General features: G+C 34.2%; 1 protein-coding gene across 1 annotated transcript in view; it reads right to left on the reverse strand.

Annotated features, from left to right (window-relative positions):
• LOC145248990 (uncharacterized) overlaps positions 1-12,710 on the reverse strand; it is a 351,345-nt gene extending 338,635 nt beyond the window's left edge. Inside the window, exon 1 of the mRNA XM_080110828.1 lies at positions 12,586-12,710. Coding sequence (XP_079966954.1) covers positions 12,586-12,670 — 85 coding nt within the window. The 5' untranslated portion in view covers positions 12,671-12,710. The remainder of the gene's footprint in view (positions 1-12,585) is intronic.
• Between the last annotated feature and the right edge of the window lie 4,640 nt (positions 12,711-17,350).

Consider the following 17,350-nt stretch of genomic DNA (forward strand, 5'->3'; position numbering starts at 1 on the left):
GGTTTTAACCTCTGGAAGGTTGGAACGTAGACCCCTGATGTTGGAGAAGGAGACATGGTAGTAGGGGTCTACATTGGAGGATGGGGTTCTAGGTTTATTCGTGTTTTTTTTTTTCTGGAGATATTTCATGTTGACGTTTTGGATTTGTGGAACAGGTCGACAGACTTGGTTAGAGCAGGACAGAGAGGGAAAGTAAGAGAGAAAAAGATAGGAATTTTTTTTTTTTTTTTTTGTAGCACATAAGGTAAAGCCGTAACAATTACCCACTAGTATGGCATCGAGATGACCAACCAGAACCTATTGCATGGTCCAGAATCCATTCACCAAATGGCAATACAGCAGCCCCAGTACTTTGCATCCTGCTGATAGAACAGCCTCCTTAGTGGTTAATCCAAGGTTCGGGTCTCTGATTATCAGGTTGGTAATGTCAGCCCAGATAAAACGTTTACCTCCAGCACGCTTACTAATGATATGACCACAAGGATAGACATAGAAACAGAAAATTTCCGACATCTCAGGCTACTGTTCACAAAGTACTGCTGACCTGGAAAGCAGCTTTTTCTTCACCCTTTGTCAGAAACATCACGCATTTGAAATGAGGACTGAGGGACAAATAAGGAGAAGCGAGAGTTACTGGAGCTGCTGATAACACATCTACAGTGCATTATCTACTCTCCATTATAAAAAAAAAAAAAAAAAAAAAAACAGATACGAGGGGGCTTATTAATATCTACTTATATAAGTCCGTTGTTCCATTTCCAATTTAGAACGATATTTGAAAATAGTCTCCCCTCCCATATTAATGTGTGGATTTGTAATGTGATACACAAGGGATTATGTATCAAATATGAATAATAATAAAAACATTTTAACCTTATTAGAAGTTGGCATTCTTCTTTGCTTGTTACTGGACAGAACTAACCTTGAATTGGCTTTGTTCACATCATTTAAACTCGTAAGCCCTAATATTTTAACAAGTTCTTAGCATTATATATGTAAAAATCAGGGGCAGCTGGAGGGGAGGAGCTAGACCAGCATGAGTATGCGTTTTTTTCGATTTTTTTACCTTTCGTAAAGTTTCTGAATGATGTTTATACTAAGGGAATTTCGTACAGATAAAATAATACATGAAATAATAATAATAATAATAAAAACATTTTTACCTTATTAGAAGTTGCCATTCTTCTTTGCTTGTTGCTGGACAGAACTAACCTTGAATTGGCTTTGTTCACATCATAATATATATATATATATATATATATATATATATATATATATATATTAAGTAATGTGATTTATAATTTAAAATTTTAAAAAATTTTAAATTTAAAAATCAAATTTTAATTACATTAAAAATCAGTTTCATAAGATTGATTTTTAAATTTAAAAAATTTTTTAAATTTTTAAATTTTAAATTATAAATCACATTACTTAATATTGAATTAGCTCTAGGACATTTAACTATCGAGCTTATTATATATCTAAATTACAACGAGCACTTTCTATTTCCTGTATTTTAATTAAACTAGTAATTTCACTGTTACATTAAAATACACTCAGCTCTTTAGACTATTGTTCTAATCTCCTTTAAATTATATATATATATATATATATATATATATATATATATATATACACACACACACTTGTGTTTCTATTTACTTTCTTTACTTTTACAAAAATTTTCTACTTTTACATTATGTAGATTTGTTATTGTGTTAAAAAATTCAAATTTCAAAAAACAAGATTTTTCAGGCTTAAGAGAACATTTAACAAAATCGAGTTTATTTTTTACACTTAATTAAAAAAAATACAGAAAAATTTTTGATATACATACTCATCACAAAACAAAGATATCATGTTCCAAAAATGACCTAAATTGATCAAGAAGATTCTTTTTTTAATTAAAAAAATTAATTTCTGTGAATTTTGGAGTATGACATCTTTGTTGCATGACGAGTATATACATTACAGCGATTTTTCTGTACTTTTTTTTTAACGAAGTGTAATTCTAAACAAGAACCAAAACAAGTTCCAATGCACTAAGTGAAATTCAAAACCAAAAAATAACACTCTGAAAAATAACATTTACAATTTTAAAAAAGTAAACAAATATTTTTTTTCTTTTAACTTTAAGGAAAGTTTTTCTTTTTTAACTTGTATTTCATTGTAATTTTCATTTACTATTTAAAAAATTAAACTGGTGTAAAAGTAAACAAAAAGATTTTGATGTATATAAAAACTTGTCCGCTGCTGGATCTAGGAGATTGCCTAAGACAAAGTTGCTTGATCCATCATCAGCAATTAGTCAGACATAAATGTAGTCATACATATTTAGTAAAATCCATGACATGTGAGATGCTAAGTTGTTGAGTGACAAGGGAAATGCTAAGCCATTAAACATCCACTTTTGATTATATATAACAGTTCATTTGATTTAAATGCAATTTAGTTAATGGGATCTCATATTAGTAAAAGTTGGCCAATACACGGAAAAGCCATTGAGATGAAGGCCCTGAAACAGTGCATTTTCTCTCCTGATGATTCCACATTATCTGGAATTTGGAATGAAATGCCCTACAAATAAAATCACGATTATGTACAAGTTCACAAATTAAACTATTTCTTTCAAACAACAATATCTTTTGTTGATCGTTCACTTAGAAGTGAATTTCTGCTACTGTTTTGGTAGCAAATGTCATTCATGTCTGTGGTGACTTTAATGCTTACAATGTTGAATGGTTAGTCTATTCTAAAAAGACTGATGATGAAAGAAGTTTTGTCTTTTTCATTTGATTGATAAACTCATTTGCATACCTAATACTGAGAGACATTTTGCAAACATTCTTCATCAATTCATCATAACTTAACCTGAACAATGCACATCTACTGTTCTATTTCCTCTGGGATCTTGTGATAACTCAATTGTTTTCTAAATTTAAGAAGACCTCAGATGTCCCTTTCCATAGCCAAGTGTATCGATACTCAGGGGCTGATTGGAATGACTTTACTTCTTTCACCTCTGAAATTTCTCTGTATTCCATTTTTGTAAAGATTGTGTTCTGTGCCACTTGGAAAATATCACTGGAATTGAGTTTCATACTTAAAAAAATAACCCACTCTTTATGACCAGGACCGCCTACTTCAAGAATTTCCACGGTGATTAAGTGATATCTATAATCTGTCTGGGATTTTCTCAAACTTATCAGGAGTTTTAATGCAACAATTCAATCATTGTATTTAGTAAACTTATGCTGGAAGTTACTCTTATCCTTACAAAGCTATTCAATCATTGTGTAAAGAAGAAATGATTTCTATCTCTTTGGAGTAAAAAGACAATCTTTTCCTTCTGCCAACTCAAGAAGGATTGGCTGTCACCAAAGCTGCAGTGCATAATAAAGTCCTTTTACACGAACCTGAAGGGGACACTCAAGATTTGTGGGAACTCCTCCATCCATTCTTCAGTGTCAGCAATAGAGTCAAGTGAGGCTATGTTCTTTTTCCATCTTCTTTGCCATACTCTTGAAGCATGTCTTTCACACTGCAACTGAGGGAATTTATCTATGTGCCAGATCAGACAACAGGCTGTTCAACCTTGCCTGTCCCAGAGCCAGAATAAAAGTATGTAACATTTTCATCAGAGATATGCTATTTGCTGACAACACAGCAGTTGTGATGTACACCCAGCAGAACCTGCATGAACTGATGGCTTCTCACAGGTTTGCAAAGATTTTGGAGGTACCATTAGTCTGATTAAGACAAATGTTCTGAGATAAGACACTAAGGTACCACCTGCCATCACTATCAATGACTATAAACTTGATGTCGTCTACTAGTTTACATACCTTGAGTTCACCATAATGACAACATTTCCCTTGACACTGAAATCAACAAAAGGATTGGAAAAGCAGCTAGGGAACTTATTCGTCTCACATCCAGAGTGTGAAAGAACCCTAAGCTGACAATAAAGACTAAAATGGCAGTGTACAGTGCCTGCATCATCAACACAATGCTGTATGACAAAAAGTGATGATTCAACACCTTTCACCTACGAAGCTTCCACCACATCCTTGGCAGGATAGGATGTCCAAAACAGAGGTTCTGTCCCATGCAAGCCTTCCAAGCGTGTACACACAATGCAGGCTATGCTGCTTGGATCATGTCCATCATATAGAGGATGGGTGTATTCCAAAAGACATTCTGTGTGGCATTCAGGAAGTGGTCTATCAGCTGCCCCCAACTCTGATACAAGAATGTTGCAATGTACGTTATGAAGGTAATCAATATTGGATCAGACAGACAGGATAACTAAGCTAAGGATGCATTACTCATGGTCAACCCTGACAAACGGAAGGCTCTAGCTAGATCTTTAAGTGATTATCTATCAAATCTAAAGAGTGAGGGAAATTTTAATTAATCGCTTCAGTAAAACAAAATTACATAAAGTTAAATCTGTTCAAGTGCATCTCCATTAAACTTTCCAATTTATCAAATTTCAGACAAAACTTATACGATGACTGATATTAAAGTACATTGCTTGGATTAGTTAATTGTAAAGTTTCTGAGGAATCCTGTGGTAGCATCAAATTCATCAGGGACATGTAACTGAAAAATTAAAGTAAATGAAAATTTAAGAGACTTACTTATCTTATGAGTTTTATCTTGTTTAAACATGCATTTATTTTCCTATATTTTCCTCTCTTTCTTAATGACCATTTTCTGTTGATAGAGTTAATATCAACACTCTTCATTGTAAAGTTTCTGTTTCATTGTTCTCATCATGGACTACTTTGATTGGCATTTCACCATGACATGGTTTTAATCTTCGTTTCGTAAATCCTAACCATGGTACCAAAATCTTGTGTAGCAAATTAGTTTTCCACATTTCTGATTTGCCAAAATCTGTTGAAAGAACTGATGGCTCAGGTTAAGTCTAATATAAAGATATAATGGTTAAATTCTACAATTAAAGTGAATAATACAAGTTATTTTGTGTAGCATTTATAATCACTTTAAAGAAGGTGTTATATCATTGAGTAGACAACAATACATAGATGTAAGATATAGAATCAATTTATTCCATAACGTACAATACTAGAAGGGCATATAAAGAAGTAACAACTGATAAGTGAATTGTCAAGTAAACTGCAAATGTGTTCGCCTTTCAGCTCTCAATGTCAACTGATTTGGGCCAGTTTCGCTCTGATTAAATACAAGTTATGTGGTCGAACCACGTAATGTGGGAGATACATAAATAAGACTTGTATATGAATATTATAAGTTGTGAATTGAATAATTTTCTCATATACATATTACGAGGGAGAGAGAGAGAGAGAAAGAGAGAGAGAGAGAAAGATTGAACGTAGAGTGCAACACTTTGCATCACCATAAGTTAACAATTGGAGAAACCAATAATATGAACTTAACAGAATGGGGAAAAGAATGACATCACCCATTTGCTTCTCTGATGGTTTGACTCATAAAAAGGTATAGCTTGAAAAATGTGTTTTCCATAACGAAAATGCAATGATCCGTTTGTTTTAAGTCAGATCTTGGTTGTACATAGACAGATCTTGGTTGTACATAGACGGATGCAGATATTATATATATTGTAGGTTGTCAGTTGAATACTATTCTCCAGTGTGATGCATTGATGTTTTCCATGATGAAAACTCAAGGTGATAACAATTACCACAGAAAACACTTTGAAAAACAATACTAAAATCTAATTTTTTAAGTGTGTATTTTTTAATGTTAATCAGCTATTTTTCCTTCACTCAATTTTATTATGTATTTTTTAAGCCAGACCACATTGTTAAAGCGAAAACATTAAAACATGACTCCACCTACTGGACCCTCTTGAAACTTGACAACACTTGAAATCATCATTTTTTTACTCTTAACAAAAAACAAAGAGCAAAATAACAATTTCTTTTATATATTTCCACTTAAGATTTACATCCTGGTTGTCAGCCGAATACTAGTCTCCTATAACATACACATATGTTGGTTGTACATAGGTAACATATATCTACATCCATCTATGTTATATCCTCAGGATTTTATTAACACATACATTTATTTTGTCCTCATCGGGAAGTTACATAGATAAGACTTGTACATGCATATTATAGGTTGTCAATTGAATACTATTCTCCTATCAGGTACATGTATGTATGTTAGAGTTGGGATGATTAATCAGAACCGGGAATCGGAAAAATTGGAACTTTTGAGAGTATCGGAATCAGTATTGTAAAAATTTGTACCTATGTTCTGATGCCAAAAACGATTCCTTTAATTATCTTTTGTATTTAGTAGCAATAATAAAACAATAAATATTTATTGATTTTAAACTACCAGTAAAGCTAAAAATCAAGACATCACCCTACCCCCCTATGAAATTTTACGTTCAAAGAAAATATATACACATTTAACATGTGTTTTTAACAATAATTGGGGGAAAATAACAACCCTGAAGTTAAATATTTAGAGATTTATAAAGAATTGGAATCAGTAATTGTATCAGAATCGTCCCATCACTAATATATATAAAATGAAAATTACAATTAAATTTACCAAAATGATCCAAGATGGTAAAATTAAAGTATATTATAAATATTAAAGAATTAATATTTATAAAATTATCTCAGCCAGATGTAAAAGCTCAATAAAACCAAATAGGAAATAGAGCTTATAATATGAGCAAACAGTTAATAAAGAAGATGGTCCATAATAATCCAAGATGGTTCATAATAATCCAAAGGCAAAAATCCATGGATTTCTGCCTTTGGATTATTATGGACCATCTTCTTCCAATTACCGGATTTCCTTGGATTTTACTTGTACAAATGGAAATTCTTTTAACTTTCTTGAAGTTATACATTTGGATTTTACCGTCACTGGATTATTTATCTTCCACCAGACTATCCATTCATGTGTAATCACCTTTTTCTTCACCATATTCCCTCTGCTTCACTTTTTTTGTTTTCAAGTAAGATCTTAGACTTACTTGTTGTTTCCTCAAATACTTCTGCATGCAAAATCCGATCCTGCATTTTGCTAATTCCTATCCTCTGATGAGAAGGAAAGTATTTCTTCGAAACTCTGCGGATTAAGGACTATCCATTTATCTAGTGTTTCCTTTTCAGATTAAATATGTTTTTAACTCATTTCAAAGTGTTTTTTAACATATTTTATTAAGTGTTTGCTCATATATATATATATATATATATATATAAAAATGTAACTCTTGGTTCGTTCGTAATTAATAGTCTAAATACTGGACGGATGGCTTCCACATTTTGGTATAATATGTTTATGGTACGCATGCGTGTTTCTATATATCTCTTTGTAATTATAACATTATACATAATTTTTCTATAATAAATATTTGGTTTTCTTTGTACGGATGGGCCATTTTTTTTTATTTGGGGACAATTATTTCACACCGCGTGTCATCACGTGACATCACTTAACGGAACTTTTATATACCAAATTGACTTTTTTCGTTTAAAAATGGAATTATTTCTCTTTCGTTAATATATATATTTTTTTTAATATTTCGTGTTTTATATATATAAAGTACAATTGTTGAATGTTATTTTCTTAATTATATTTGTTTGGGAGAAGCACAATTAAAAAATAAAATAGATTAAAACGGAGCGAAATTTAAATTTCCATTCCATTTTTACTCTTTATGAATATTAAAAGAGAAATTACTAAACATTTATTAATAATGCCTCACTTTTTTAAATTTCTTAAATGACAACTTTTATCGACTTTTTTTTAATAGCATTTGCAGATGGGTATGCTGACATTTGTTTTAATTTCTTTTTAAATGACTTTTTATCGACTTTCTTTTTTTTTTTAATAGCATTTGCGGATGAGTAAAAAACGAAAGAAAAAAAAATAACGAAAGCATTTACTGATAATTCTCACTTTTACAAATATTTTTGACAAATAAATTTTATCAAAGTCAAGATACCGAGAAATTATCAGTAAATGGCTTAGTTATTTTTTTCGTTTTTTACCCATCCGCAAATGCTATAAAATAAAAGTCATTTTAAAAGAAATTAAAAAAACAAATGTCAGCTTACCCATCTGCAAATGCTATTAAAAAAAAAAGTCGATAAAAGTCGTCATTTAAAAAGAAATGTTTGTAAAAGTGAGGCATTATTAATAAATGTTTAGTAATTTTTCTTTTAATATTCATAAAGAGTAAAACTTTTATTCAAAATAAATGTGAAAAATAATCGTTTAGTTACTATGACAACGTCAGTAAATAAAAAAAAGTGTTACGTGCGCTTGCGTCAGAAAGGGAGCGATGCGTGTTTTTTTATGCTGGCCGCCACGGAACGCAACGCCAAATGAGTGCCAAGTTCTGTTTTCCAAAAGAAACGTTTACTACCAACTTTCTTTTAAAAAAAAAACAAAAAAAAAACAATTTATGGCAAAAATAGCGCCCCATAAAAATCTGGGGTGTTTGTACACTTTATTGCCGAAATTGGAGACGCTATTTTTTTTTTTCACGCACTTGCTATCCAAATCTAGGGGAGACATCATTATATGGTCGAACGATTGCTTCCGGAAAGGGAAAGAATAAATTTACCAAAATTAACATTTATTACTTCTGGAAACGTTAAATTAAACTAAAATTGGTATTTGCTCCTTTAATTGAAAATAAAATTAGGGTTTGAATTATATTTTCAAGTAGTTATAAGCTTAAAAAAATAGTAAGTTGAATTATTAAGGTTCTGATCATCATTTTTAATGGCCACTTTCTAATACACCTATAGAACTTCTCCCACACATACTAGCAATAATTTGGTTTCGTCCTTCCTTTCAGTGTTTCCAATAAGGGGGGTTGATTTACTAGGATTTGTATTAGGAGCTGGGCACTTATTAAAATCATTTAATTGTTGAATTTTTTGCATTTTGATTAAATTTGTTAGTTTGCAATCACTAAAAGCCCACACAAAAAATTGAACAAAAGACACAATTAAAAATTCTGCATGAGTACCATTCTTTTTAATTTTGTCTTTTGTTCAATTTTTTGTGTGGGCTTTCACCCCAAACAAGGCGCATTGCCACTTTGGTGTAGGGGGCTACTATCAGGGGCAGAAGCTACTGGGGCACTATGTTGGGATTTGGGCAGCAAGATGTCGGTTCACGTTGCACTTGAACTTCTGCATGTCAGTACAGTTGGAGAAGCAGGAACTTGGAATGGAATTCCAGAGTCTAGCGGTTCTGGGGAAGAAACTACTGGAGTAGAAAGATCTTTTACATCTAGGGATCTCTACTGTGTGGGGGTGGGATTTAGCTGCCTGTCTGGTTTGTCGAGGGTATCTACATCGTGGGGGCACAAGTGTCTGCAGTTCGTCAGAGAATTCACCATTAAAATATTTGTAGAAAAAACAGAGGGATGCAATGTTTCGTCGATGGGACAGAGGCTGAAGCTTAGATGCCAGTTCAGGGCCTATCAGATTGGTGACTCTCTTTTGAACCTTGTCTAGGAGCGAGAGACTAGCAGCAGATGCACCAGCCCAAATGTGACAACAATACTCCATACATGGGCGAATGGTGGCCTTATAGAGGTACAGGATACTTTCAGGTGTTAGTAGTTTTCTAGCACGGTAGAGAGAGCCTACCTTTTTTGCAGCGGCCCTGACAATGTTTTCAATATAATTGTTCCAACTCATGTTTCCTGTGAACGTTAGGCCAAGCAGTTTGAAAGATGTACTCTCAGACAGGGAGTCACTGGCCACTGCTATTGGTGGCAGAGAAGGTTTCTTGTAATTATTGAAGGAAACCAGTTTAGTCTTGGCAGCATTGAATGGGACCATCCATTTATGTCCCCATTCCACTACAGATTGGAGGTCATCCTCTAGTGTTTTTGCCATTTCTTTAGATATGTGTTTATTTGTTTTCCTGTCATGCCTGTTATAGAGTGTAGTGTCATCAGCATATATACCCATCTCAGAGGCAGTTTTGTCGGGGAGGTCATTAATAAATATTAGGAACCAAGAATAGACCCCTGAGGCACTCCCGTATTTATATCACACTGTTTAGACGTATGACCGTCGAGGACAACTTGGATTTTTCTCTTCCTTAAAGAAAAAAAAACAGTAAGCAAATTCGTTTTCAGTCCACTGTATGGTCCCTTGCCTCTGAAGACAGTAGTACCAAATCTCTTTGTTTACTTAAATGTACATCTTTGAGAGATAACCTAGTACCCGGATGTTTCATGAAAGATAATTGATTGCTTGGTTCTATTGAGCTGAATTAAAAAAAAAAAAAAGAAAAAAGAAGCACAGTCTTTTTATGATTGGTCAGAAAATTTTTTTATTTTTATGAAACTTCTCATTCATTTTAGAAATTAATGCTGGGGACAGGCTCAAATAAAAGTAGGTTTTGCCAAGTGTGTGGAAACAAAATATGAATAGTGGTGAATCCACTAGGTGGTTGTGGGGATGTTGGTCTAATTACATTATCATATAATGCCTACGTTACCCTTTAAATTAAAATAGAATTGGTCCAAAAGGGGAGAATATGTCATGTCTGACATTATTACTTAAGAGCAGCTGGCGGGGATATATAAATAACCAAGGTTTTATGAACCAAAGGAGAGAAAAGAAAAGGACCAAGAGAAAACAAGAGACAGGCAGCATAAAGCAAAAAAAAATCCACTTTTGAAGTTAAGGCCGACAATACTTTTCTGCTAACGACTACTACAAGACCACTAAAAACTGGAGAGAAGATATCCCCCTCCACAAAAGAAATTTGTTTTCTAATTCATTCCTTTCTCTTTCATTCCATGCATTTTACTCCCAATGCATAAAACCAAATCTTAACACACCAATTTAGACCAAAATTTTATTGTGCATAAAAACTATCTCAAACATTAAATGTTCTTTGTCGGTCTTGTTTTTGTATGGAGGTGTTATTGCATGTTTTAACACATAACAAAACCCATAAGTTTAATGGGAAGAAGATGCATTTCAATATCAAAAGAATGAGTATGGGTTAAAACACGAGTTGTCCCCTTTTATTTGTGCAAAAGACGAGTGAGGAAAATGTTAATGAATTGTACGTTATCCAGGAGAGAGCAGTAAAAAGGGAAATAAATTGATTTATTGTTTCATGGCAGATAATAATAAAAGTAATGATGACACTGGTGATATAGTAATAATTGTGATGATGATAACATAATATGATAATAAAATATGAAAACAACTAATAGTATATTCAGAATGAGTTAAATGAACAGGAGAAGCCTAGAATCAGTTGATATCCCAGGCAATGCATGATTTTGAGGCAGTGGATGATAGTTGGAGATAAGCTGAATCTTCCCAATTGTCAAATAAATTTTAATTACAACTAAATAAGAATAAAAAGAAAAATATTTTGCACATGTACATGGTTTCACCGTTATAAGTAGGGCTATGACAAGAGAATATTCTTATTGTTTTGACTCTCGATTTTAGACCAGACACAGTTAATCAACTGAGCACAACATCACTCTTTTTTAAAAAAAAAAACTTGACTGAACAAAAAGTCTTGGAAAAAAAATAAATAAAACGTACTTATACCTAACAATTTTTCGGTTAAAAAATATTTTCTTGAAGAAAACAAAGAAAAAAAAACTTTCTGTTGATAAATATTTTGCAAAACAAAAAAAATAAATAAATAAAAGAAGTGATAAAATAAAATAAACATATTTTCAGTTTTCAAGGTAAGTTTTTTGTTATTTTTGATTATTCGCCTTTGTATTTTTTTTTTTTTCCGCTTAGTCTGCGTCTATTACGGTTATTTTTGATTATTTGTATTTGTTTTTCCGGTTAGTCTGTGTTTGTTATGACGCTCGGCTGACACCGACGATTGCCAGTCTCACCCAAGCCATGCTTGATGGGAATTCACGAGAATGCGAGTCAAATTATGCAAGAGTACCAAAAATTGTGTCTACAAAAAAAATAATGAATGAACACTATTAAAATGGACAAAAAACAGAAAGCAACAATGTTTTTTATGTACATCGTTTCAGTTATAAAGAGAAACTAAAACAAATCTACCCCCTTTTTTTTTTAAGAAAAGAATGTAGCACAGAAAATAAACCACTTTAACCAGAATAAAAATTTTTTAGACAAAATATGACGCATGTGTAAATAAAGATTACATACTGGAGCCTTATTCATGAACTATGGAAATTTGCAATTGAATTTTTCTTTTCTTTTTTTAAATACTTGGGATTATACTGTGGTACTTTATTTTATTGGCAGGATTGAGCAAAATGTTGCAGCGGACAGCATTTCCCACATGGATAGGGATATAGTAAACATGTGCACTGCAACATATTTTGCAGACAATTTCACTTTTATAGATATATAGATTATATTGTACTCAATATATAGTAATGATTTCAAAAGTTTAAAAAAGTAACTCAGCTAGAATCGAAACCAAAACATTGAGTGCTTCAGCCTAAGCTGTTACCATTTCAGCTATCAACAGATGGATAAGAAAACGTTGAAAATTAAGTGACTTCAATCTATATTTGTGCATGTGTAGAAGTAACAGGTTTAGTCAACTTACTTCTGCCAAGGTCAATTAATTTTTTCAATGTTGATCTGTTAACAGCTACTTTTGCTGGCTGAAATCGAAATCGAATTTGTTTCATGGGTCCAAATCCCCTATATACCAAGTTTCAAGTCTGTAAACTAAAAATTGAGAAAGGAGTCTGTTAAAAACGTTCTGCACACACAGAAAAGGTCATTTATATATATATATATATATATATTTTACATGGAGGTCACCACTTATTAAGGCCAGGAAGCCACTCGGGGATAAGGGTTATTGTGTGTACAGTAATCAATGGGATAGTATCATAGTAATCGTTAGTATTGGAGATTTGATAAAATGTCTTACTTAAGGTGGCGATTCAACAGGAATTTGTTTATGTAAGACTTGAAGACATCCAGTTTGTAGTCAGGTGGGAAATGGCAAAGGGAAGAGAGTTCCACAGACGTGCACTTCTAAGAAAGAAGATTTGTTCATGAAATCTATGTTTTGATTTAGGCACAGATAAAGAGTGGGAAAATTACTGACAGTGGTTTCAGCTAGACAGGTGTTTTTCGTGAAAGATTGGCGAGGGGGGGGGCGAAAGATTGAAGCTTGGACGAGCACTTGCCATGGAAATAACGATAAAACAAAGACAGGCTCGCAACGTCTCTCCTGTGGGAGAGAGATTGCAGGGAAGAGAAAAGGGCATCCCCCACTAAGCCACAAAGTCTATTTTCTACTCTGTCAAGGCAGGATAGGCTGTTTTTAGCAGCACCGGCCCAGATGTGGCAGCAGTACTCCATCCTTGAACATACTTGACTTTTATATAGATAGAGAATTGCATCAGTAGTGAGATATCTCCTGGAGCGGTAGAAGGATCCCACCATTTTCCCAGCGACCTGGGCAACAGACTTGATGTACGTGTTCTATTTCAGATTAGGAGTAACGGTTAAACCAAGAAGCTTGTCAAAACATGGAGCCTCCCCATGGAGCCATCCATTTCAATTGATGCCAGATGGGGATCAGAACGTTGATGATGTAAAGATAGGAGCTTGGTTTTAGATGCAGCAAAAGTAACCAACCACCTCTTCCCCCACTGTACCACACACTCAAGATCAGAGGAGAGAGAATCAGAGAGAACTTTGTCATTTATGGCCTTTGATGTGTTGCCATAGATGGTCGTGTCATCAGCATAGATGTCAATGAATGATTTAAGTATGTGTTTTGGAAGATCATTGATGTAGATCAGGAAGAGAGTTGGGCCCAGGATGGACTCCTGAGGGACTCCAGCATTAATACTGTGGGCCTCTGATTTCTGCTCATCAACCACTACTCTTATGAGCCTATCAGAGAGAAATGATTTAATAATTGAGAAAACATTTCCAGTTATACCATAGCTGGAGATCTTGTGAAGTATGGCATATTTTATCGAAGGTCTTTGATATGTCAAGAGCAATTGCCCCAGAAAGGAAGCGTTTGTCGAGAGAGTCACTAATCCTATGAGATGTAAGCACTAGCACATCTGCTGTAGATCTTGCAGAACGGAAATCATATTGCATGTCAATAAGAAGGTTATTTCTGCTGATGTGGTTGACTATTTCTCTATTTAATATGGATTCCAGCAGCTTACTCATGACATACAGGAGAATTATTGGTCTGTACTGAGAGGGAGATGACTTATCACCTGAATTCTTAAATACAGGGCATACTGACAAGGTTTTCTAGGGTGTTGGAAAGCACTTCTCCTTAAGGCAACACTTAAACAGTTTTGTAAGTATGGGATCAAGTTCTGGTTGAAGCTTTTTCATCACTATAATTGAAATGCCATCTGGGCCAGTTGCTTTACTGGAATCAAGGTTCTTGATTAGCTTGGTAACATCACGTACAGATATTTGTATGTTACATAGCGTGTTGTCTGTTGTAGGAGGAAATATGTGGAGTCGATGGCCTTCGTCGCATAGGGTAGAATTAGCTGCAAATTCTTGGAAAATAGTTTTGCCTTATCTGATGCTGACGAGATGACCTCAGGTCCATTGATGATGGTTGAGATAGAACGCACGCTTCTGCTTAGGATCCTGTTTGCTATTTGCCAAAACTGGTGGGAACCAAGCCGCTGCTCAGCTACTGTGGATTTAACAGACTGAGCATATAGCTCTCTTGGGGAGAATCATGGCTGGCTGTTAGGTTTTTGTTAGAATTTTTTACCTCCAGCACCCTTACTAGTGATATGACCACAAGGATAGACATAGAAACAGAAAATTTCCAACATCTCAGGCTATTGTTCACAAAGTACTACCGACCTGGAAAGCAGCTTTGTCAGAAACATCACTCATTGGAAATGAGGACTGAGGGACAAAAAAGGAGAAGCAAAAGTTACTGGAGCTACAGATAACACATCCACAGTGCATTATCTACTCTCGATTTAAAAAAAAAAAAAAAAGGTAAAAGGGACTTATTAATATCTACTTAATATCTTAATATAAGTCCATTTTACGACATTCACATTTTTATCACTTTATTTGCTTAAAACTCTTAAAATATATAATGTACATTCATATTAATTCATTTGAAAGTATATTCATTTCCAAACAAAACAGTTGTATTTTGAAGACTGAAGTGCTTTGGTTTAAAAATATGGCTATTTTAGTAGAACTACCTAAAAATCTGAGTATCCAAAGCGTTTTATCGTCCATGTATATTATTATGCATAGGGTCATTATCAATCACATAAACTGTTAAAGATAAGTTTTTTTTCAAAGGTCAGTTGTTGTTTGGTTTCCATGTTTTTGCTATAGAAGATCCTGCACATTTATTTTGGCTAGGAAGAGGAAGGAGAGTCTGTGTTTTTGTCAGTGATCATGTGTGGTTTTACAACCTTGCTGCTCGAACTTAGGATTAGTAGTAAAAAAATTTGGTTAACTGCTTTAAAAACCTACTTTTTAGCAGGAAGAAACCTAGACAAAGACATTCATCCTCTCTCTCGCGCACTCTCTTTTTCTTCTCCGTGACCACTGAACGTCCCAGTATTGATGAATTTTGCCTATAGATAACTGCTGTTAGACCAACCTTCCACAGCCCAAGGAACTTTTGACACAAATCCATTTTATCTTGCCTGAAGTTTTTTTTAAAGCTATATATATATATATATATATATATATATATATATATGCATGTGATAGAACTTCTATTTCCTAAATAATCCTACCTTTTCCATTGCTTCCAATGTAATAGATGTACTGAGACTAAAGCTGCTTTCAGAACTGCCAGCAACCACTGTAAAAAAAGTAATAAAGAACGCAAGAGAGTTGTATGCTCAGTCCGTCAAGTCAAAAGTAGCTGAGCAGCAGCTTGGTTCCCACCAGTTTTGGCAAATAGCAAACAGAATCCTGAACAGAAGCGTGTGCTCTATCCCAACTCTCATAAATGGACCTGAGGTAATCTCGTCAGCATCAGACAAAGCCAAACTCTTTGCCAAGAACTTTGCAGCTAATTCTAATCTTTGTGACCAAGGCTGCCAACCTCCAATATTTCCTCCTGTATCAGAAAACATGCTATGTGATATACAAATATCTGTACGTGATGTTGCCAAGCTAATCAAAAACCTTGATTCCAGTAAAGCAACTGGCCCTGACGGTATTCCAATTATAGTACTCAAAAGACTTCAACCAGAACTTGCGCCAATACTTACAAAACTGTTTAAACGTTGTCTTAAGGAGAATTGCTTCCCATCACCCTGGAAAATCTCATCAGTATGCATGTATTTAAGAATTCAGGTGATCACTCATCTCCCTCTCCGTACAGGCCAATAAGTCTCCTGTGCATCATGAGTAAGTTGCTGGAATCTGTGTTAAATAGAGAAGTAATCAACCATCTCAACAAAAATAACCTTCTTAGTGACACGCAATATGGTTTCCGTTCTGCTAGATCTACAGCAGATATGCTTACAGTTATATCTCCTAGGATTAGCGAATCTCTTGATGGAGGCTACCTTTCTAGGGCAATTGCTCTTGACATATCTAAGGCCTTTGATAGAGTATGGCATAAAGGTTTACTTCACAAGATCTCCAGCTATGGTATAGCTGAAAATGTCTTCTCAATTATAAAATCATTTCTCTCTGATAGGTTCATAAAAGTAGTGGTTGATGGACAGAAATCAGAAGCTCTTAGTATTAATGCTGGAGTCTCTCAGCGGTGCATCCTGGGCCCTACTCTCTTCCTGATCTATATTAATGATCTTCCAAATCACATCTTTACATCATTCGTAGACATCTATGCTGATGACACTACTATCTATGGTAGCTTATCTAAGACCGTAAACGACCAAGTTCTCTGATTTTCTCTCCTCTGATCTTGTGCAAGTGGTACAATGGGGAAAGAGGTGGCTTGTTACTTTTAATGCATCTAAAAACAAGCTTTTATCTTTATATCATCAACGCTCTGATCCCCATCTGGCATCAATTGAAATGAATGTCTCTCGTCTTGAGGAGGCCTCATGTTTTGACAAGCTTCTGGGTTTGACCGTTACTCCTGATCTTAAATAGAACATATACATAAAATCCGTTGCCAAGGCCACAGGAAAAATGGTGGGATCCTTCAATCGATCCAGTAGATATCTCACTGCTGATGCAATTCTCTATCTATATAAGAGCCAGGTACATCCAAGGATGGAGTACTGTTGCCACATCTGGGCAGGAGCTGCTAGAAAGGACTTATCCTGCCTTGACAGAGTTCAAAATAGACTTCGTAGCCTTGTGGGGGATGTCCTTTTCTCTTCCCTGAAACCTCTTTCTCACAGAAG

Source organism: Euprymna scolopes, chromosome 27 (assembly GCF_053919585.1).
Source record: "Euprymna scolopes isolate OS-2025 chromosome 27, ASM5391958v1, whole genome shotgun sequence".
In the NCBI taxonomy this organism is placed as follows: domain Eukaryota; kingdom Metazoa; phylum Mollusca; class Cephalopoda; order Sepiida; family Sepiolidae; genus Euprymna; species Euprymna scolopes.